The 6,030-nt window shown below is 43.4% G+C and overlaps 1 protein-coding gene across 2 annotated transcripts; it reads right to left on the bottom strand.

The window, feature by feature from the left end:
- Positions 1-2,060: 2,060 nt before the first annotated feature.
- LOC147884902 (putative polyol transporter 6) lies at positions 2,061-4,816 on the bottom strand. Of its 2 annotated transcripts, none has more exons than XM_087397826.1 (3): positions 4,414-4,816; positions 4,074-4,292; positions 2,061-3,873 (listed from the first exon to the last, which is right to left on the bottom strand). In XM_087397826.1, the coding sequence occupies exons 2-3, from the start codon at positions 4,237-4,239 to the stop codon at positions 2,294-2,296; spliced, it is 1,746 nt and encodes a 581-aa protein (XP_087253952.1). In that variant the 5' UTR covers positions 4,240-4,292; positions 4,414-4,816; the 3' UTR covers positions 2,061-2,293. The 2 variants fall into 2 exon arrangements, with proteins under 2 accessions (XP_087253952.1, XP_087253953.1); XM_087397827.1 differs by having other exon boundaries at positions 4,377-4,816.
- Between the last annotated feature and the right edge of the window lie 1,214 nt (positions 4,817-6,030).

Genomic DNA, 6,030 nt, shown 5'->3' on the forward strand with positions numbered 1-6,030 from the left:
AGAACATGGTAAAACTTTCATTGAATCGAAAAAATTTTGTTGCTTTGAAATTGGATTGGTATTTGATGAAAGTAAGGCTTCTGATGCCTTACATAAATATGATAATTTCTTCCAGTTGGCATTTAGAAATGGTCCAATTTGGGATTTAGTGGATCAAATCTTTACCATGTGAGACATTAAAGAATTGAAAGGTCAAAAGAAGGTTGTCCAATGAAATGACCCAAATGTGTCCTACAAAGGGAAAGAGAAGAAGGTTGATGTATATCTAAAGTCGGTTCCAGGTGATATGAAAATCACTCATTGGAATTCAATGCAAGGGATTAGTGATGAGAAGGTGATTGCCTTTGTTTTATCCCATGTTATTGGCAAGGAGCTCTCACTTGATGAAATGGCAAATGAGCTTGACGAGTGAGTATTTTCTAAAGTTTTCATGAAACTTTGTTGTTGAAGTATTCCTCTAAGATATTGATTTATTAATGATGTTAACACATGTGTCTTGGCAAAAATAGGTACAAGACTTATATGAAAATGCAGGAACAAATGATGTTTCACTTAAATTATTCACCATGGGAGGAGGTTAGGTAGAATTACCCAACCTCAAGCAATCATGACTCATTGAAGCAATGCTTCATTTCCTTCAAGAATATTATGTCTTATACTTTCATTTTGATAGTTATAAATCCTTCCTTCCTCATGTACCTTACTCTAGCTTCTGGTTGCTACGACATAGTAATATTAGTGTAAAAGTTTCTTGGATTATTCATGCTTTTTGCTTAGAAAACTAGGGCTAGCAGTAGAGTTTCCATGTTCTGTCAATTTTATTTCCCATATTGAATATGCAAAGTTTGAAAAGGAGAGTAGAGCCTGCAAACAACTAATTTTTCCAACTTTGGACATCGAAAAGGCGTCCTCTAGAGCCTCTCTAGTATGGCATCTTCAATATTGATGTTGTGGACATGGTTGACAAGATCCCAAAGCTGAACTACACATTCTGCATAGCTGACATTCCATTCGGTTATAAACTTAAGGGATCAACATGTGACCAAAGTCCCTTTAACTATGAGCAATTGACACAAATGCTCCAAAAGTTTAAACAGGTAACAATAGCCCCACTTTGGAGGATTTTGATATTCCATTCTATGAAGCAATCATCTACAGTCGCAAAGGTCCTCATGCAAGAACCACATGAACTTGAATCGATGTGTTGATAAGCATCCTTATCCCTATGATAGTTTTCTAAAACTTGTTGAAAAATTATGGCTGGTTTCTATTGGTATAAAACAAATCTCACCCATATACCTAGAGAAAGGATGGTGAGATAATTTGAGATGATGACTATTGGGCATTTCTCTACTTCTGAGAAGAGAAAGGTTGGGATGCATTGTAGAAAAAAGAATGCTCAAAATGTATTTAAGCATTCTGCAGTGGCAAGAAAGTTGTGTTTTTCATATGCATCCCATCATATGGTGAATCCATATCAGAAGCCCCAAAGGTTGATCAATGAGATGATAGACTTAAGAAGGACTTCATCTTGGACCTTCTCTCTAGTTCCGGTACAACTATAGTTTGTGCTTTAAAGGAGGGCCAGAACTATGTTGCAGTTGAGAAGGATGAAGGGCAAGCATCATTCATTATCCAACAAATCAATGCCATGAATGAGTTGCCTGATGCTGATCAAGAGGTGGGAGCTACAGTAGTTAATCGTGATCAGGTGCAAAGAGATTCTCAACTCGTGTGTGAACAAGTTAGTCGAAGGTGGAAGGTGCGGAGCGAAGGCTTAGTTCCATGACACTCTCTCTCTCTCTCTCCTTCTCTCTCTCTCTCTCTCTTGCTTCTTCTCTCTAGGCAAGCCCCCCTCTTTCCCCCCCCCCCTTCTCTTTCTCTAGGCCACATGAATGAAATTCATCTTATTGACGAACCATTTGCATTTACTACTCTGTTTATACTCTTTGCACACTCTTTCCTTTTCATGCCTCCAATTTTATCCTCTCTTAAGCATTTCACTCACCCCACAGGTAGGATCTAGAGGGATAGGGACGTAATGCCAAAGAGTCAACGAGATTCCAATATAATGAGCTTACATTAATTACCATGAGGAGGAAGTATGGTATTCTTACAAAAGGGTAGAATAAGCCTTTAATTAGCTACTCTAGAGATGTAACATGAAAAAGACAAGGTGGTTTATAGCTACTCTATCTATTGTAATGTAGCTATTGAGAGTGAATAGGCGATTGATGCAAGCTCAACAAAGGAGCAAATGGATAGATCTTTTGCTGGAAAGGTTTGGAAGACTTCATGATCGGGTACTAAGATCTATGATCACCTTTTCATCTAATGTATTCTTGTATTCACCTTTGGAAAGATCACTTGTTTGAGTTCCTTGTTCTTTGAGGTCATGGCTCGGTGGATTGCTGAGCTCTACAGCATGTTTTTCAGTCTCCAATTTTCTCTGCTTCACCTCCACGCCCGGCCAGCCTTCAAAGTATTTCTGCAACTCCTCCAGCGTCTTGCCTTTGGTTTCTGGAACAAAGAAGATAACGAAGCCAACAGATATAAACGCTATGGCAGCGTAAATGAAGAATGCTCCAGCTGGGGTTATGGCTTTGCATATTGTCAAGAACGTGAGAGTAACTGTACCACTCACGATTCTGTTCATAGCTACTGCCAAGCCGCATGCCTGTGCTCTTATTCGCAAAGGAAACATCTCTGATATGAGGACCCAGACGATTGGGCCGAAACCTATGGAGAAACACGCAACATAGATATAGATAAATAATATCGTGATGGCAGCTCCGGCTCCTGGAGCGTTTTGTGTAGCATTCACATTAGAAGAGAATAGAGTAACCCCTTTTGTGGAGTTCAAACCGAGAGCTAGGAAGGCGACAGAAACTGCAACAAGGCAAAGGGACATGGATACACCACTGATGATAAGAAGAGGCTTCCTGCCATATCGATCTAGAAAGGTAGTCGCAACGAAGATAAACGTGACTTTGCTGAGGCCTACTCCGATTGTTGCACCGAGTGTTGCAAGCCTGCTCTTGATTCCTGCTTCGCCAAACACCACTGGACTGTATGAAACAATTGCATCGATACCACACGCCTGTTGGAAGAAGTGTACACCTAGTGCAGCGATCAGCAGCCGCTTGACATATCTAGTGGGAAATAAAATCTCATTCCAAACACCAACTCCTTGCTTTCTCACTCTAAGAGCTGCTGCTTTATAGTCTTCGCCAGTGGGATCTGAATTGGGATCTAAACCTAGTATTTCCATGATCTCTGTTAGCCTTAACATCGCTTCTTCTTCGTCTCCGTTGGAGGTTTTCACGAGTACATCCTTAGCTTCAGCCATCCTCCCCTGTGTGACTAACCAGCGAGGAGATTCTGGCATCAACAACACACCCAATCCAAGGAGAACAGCTGGAAATGCTCCTAGGCCCAGCATTAATCTCCAGTTGATATTCCTTGGCAACCTCTCGAAGGCAAAATTCACTATAAATCCGAGGAGAACGCCAACGTTGATAAAGACCTCTATGAGTGAAACCAAAGCGCCCCGAATCCTTGCCGGAGCGAGCTCTGCTGCATAGACTGGAGCTATCATCAGGGCGAAGCCAACACCGATTCCGGAAACTACACGACCCGTTAGGAGGACAGCGTAGTTTGGAGCAAGGGACATCAACCCGGCCCCAGCAAAGAAGATGCCTGCAGCAATAGCCATGGTCGCCCTTCGGCCTATTGCGTCAGATAGACGCCCTGCACCAATTCCTCCAAAAATGGAAACGATGCTCAACGATCCCACTATCATCTCTAATTCGATAAGCTTCAAGTGGAATTCGTCTTTGATAAAAAGAATAGCTCCGCTGACTACACCACCATCTGAAAGAGCCAACGCACAGGGAGAACTTGAGAAGGTGAGTGAAAGAAATCCAAGCATTTACAGATCGAATCTAATAGAGCTTAAGACAGCGACCAGATACTGCAAAGAAATTTTTCATAGAGCTCGATAAATGTATGATCAGAGAAGATGATGGGTCATTTATGAGTATGTAGTTTCCCAGGATCTTGGAACCACCCACCATATCCAAGAAGAATGGAGCTGATAGTCGCAACCACTGTACATCCAATCACATATTTTCCAGCGGAAACCCGTTTCATGTCCTTGCCTTGGGCGTAGATGGAGTCCTTTCCGTTCATAGCCGGTACCCCAGCGTTAGGGTATACATTTGTGGCCGGGAACGCCATGTCGTTTATTGCATATGATACTACGAAGGTTTTAGTGCGAAATATCACATAGTCTGCAGGGACGAGGCATCATTTTAATCATAACAGCAAAAACGGAATTCGTAGCCCAACAACATGGGAGCTCAGACTGTTTCTACATCAGAGCTCAGAGATTCTGAGACACGACTGAGCTACCTGTATTTCCTTTGGGAAAGCAATATTCGCGCAATATCTCGCAGGATCTTAAAAGTGATAGGAAAGGATAGGAAAGGTTACAGAATGAAATCTCTCCGCAAACGTTCCCAGTGACCAGAGATTAGGAGTGAACGCTGAGGTGATGCCTGCAGATTCTCAAAGATAACTTGAGAAACAGCACTCTCTGCCTAAGCTCTACACTTACTAGGACTAGAGAGAGAGAGAATATAGCTCCTGCCTAAATGCTTTCAAGCACGAAGAGCAGTAGGTGGCCGGGGAGTGTTTTCCCAGCGAGCTGCTTTGGAGCTCAATGAGTGGAGTGCTCAGCTGACAGACGGTGATGCACAAGAGACTAGTCGACTAGACCGGAGACTAGGACGAGCTGCGTGAGCTTTCACCTAGTGGGCTGAACATGTAGCAGCGAGAAAGGACCCAACACGTAAAGAGACAGGTACGTACTGTGTGTGTGTGCGCGTGAGTGAGAGAGAGAGAGAGAGAGAGAGAGCTCTCTAATGAAGCGTGTGTTTTTCCGAGAGACAGAGAGAGAGAGCAAAGGGTAGGTACAAAGAATGGGCTTGTGCACACGAGTCTACCCTTCTTCAGAGTGCTTACGCTAGTTTAGGCTCTGTGCACAGGCAGCAACTTGTGTGTGCGCATCCAGCTCCATGTTTTGTTTTGAGAGCCCGCTTTGCTCTGTGAGGCACTTACACCCATCAGACATCTCATGCAAATCTATCCAAGTGTTTTAATTCAAAAGTCTATGGAAAAGTTTAATTCAAAAGGCGCAGACTCGTAGGGCCTATGCACATGGCCTCAAGAATGCACCACTTGTGTGCAGCTGGTGTGAGGAGGGTAATTTCCTACGTGAACAAAATACCAAACTGCCAGGTTGCACTGGAGCTCACTAGTCTTTGGTACATGACCGTTAGATGCCTCACCATCTGAGTAGCGAAAGCAGCACAATTTGCACTTGGCTTTTTGTAATTGGCTGGGGCAGAGGAACTTGTGAGCTGGAGCAACTTTAAATGCACTGGCATCTGAAGTAAGAGGCAAATCGCTCGTTGCCATTAATGCAGCTCCAGTGCTCAAATTCGCATCCCTCACAATGGAGGTGCTAATGCGAGCACCAATGATGCAGTGGTCTCATATCAGTAGAAACGGATTCAAGCACAACTAGTGTCGAATTTTGAAGCCCAACCCTTAGACTCCTAGCCGTAGAAAATTTTCTCTATGCCCCCCCCGAAATAGCATGGAAAAGCAAGACTCTAGGCTCCATTGAGACATGGAAGCCTATCTGTGTAGTGGACATACCTAAAGATTTATCTAATGTCTTGCAATCGCCATAGCCAGACCTTGATCTCGTTAGCTCACCGGCTAGAGACACTTAATGCTAGCTAATTTTGGCACAACGATTCCGAACTGCTAGCTAAACTCATTGTAGATCTCTGGTGAATCATCTCCATGACTCACATTAGGTTTCCAGTGGGCTGCATGGGGACAAATCGTCAGGCCCATGGGATTAGACTGGTCCATGGGGACTAGATCTTATGCACCCTACATTTCTGGGATGCCAAAAACTTGCACCCATGTGCCATTCACAGTGATGGGCTAACAACA

This window comes from Dipteris shenzhenensis, chromosome 26 (genome assembly GCF_047967505.1).
Source record: "Dipteris shenzhenensis isolate YYH24624 ecotype China chromosome 26, Dip_SZ_1.0, whole genome shotgun sequence".
Classification (NCBI taxonomy): Eukaryota; Viridiplantae; Streptophyta; class Polypodiopsida; order Gleicheniales; family Dipteridaceae; genus Dipteris; species Dipteris shenzhenensis.

Excerpts from the sequence above, each read along its gene's own strand:
- LOC147884902 (XM_087397826.1), bottom strand. The coding sequence starts at position 4,239 with ATGGCGTTCCCGGCCACAAATGTATACCCTAACGCTGGGGTACCGGCT. Across the intron at positions 3,874-4,073 it reads CTCCATTCTTCTTGGATATG|ATGGTGGTGTAGTCAGCGGA; the intron begins GTGGGTGGTTCC and ends TGGCTCTTTCAG.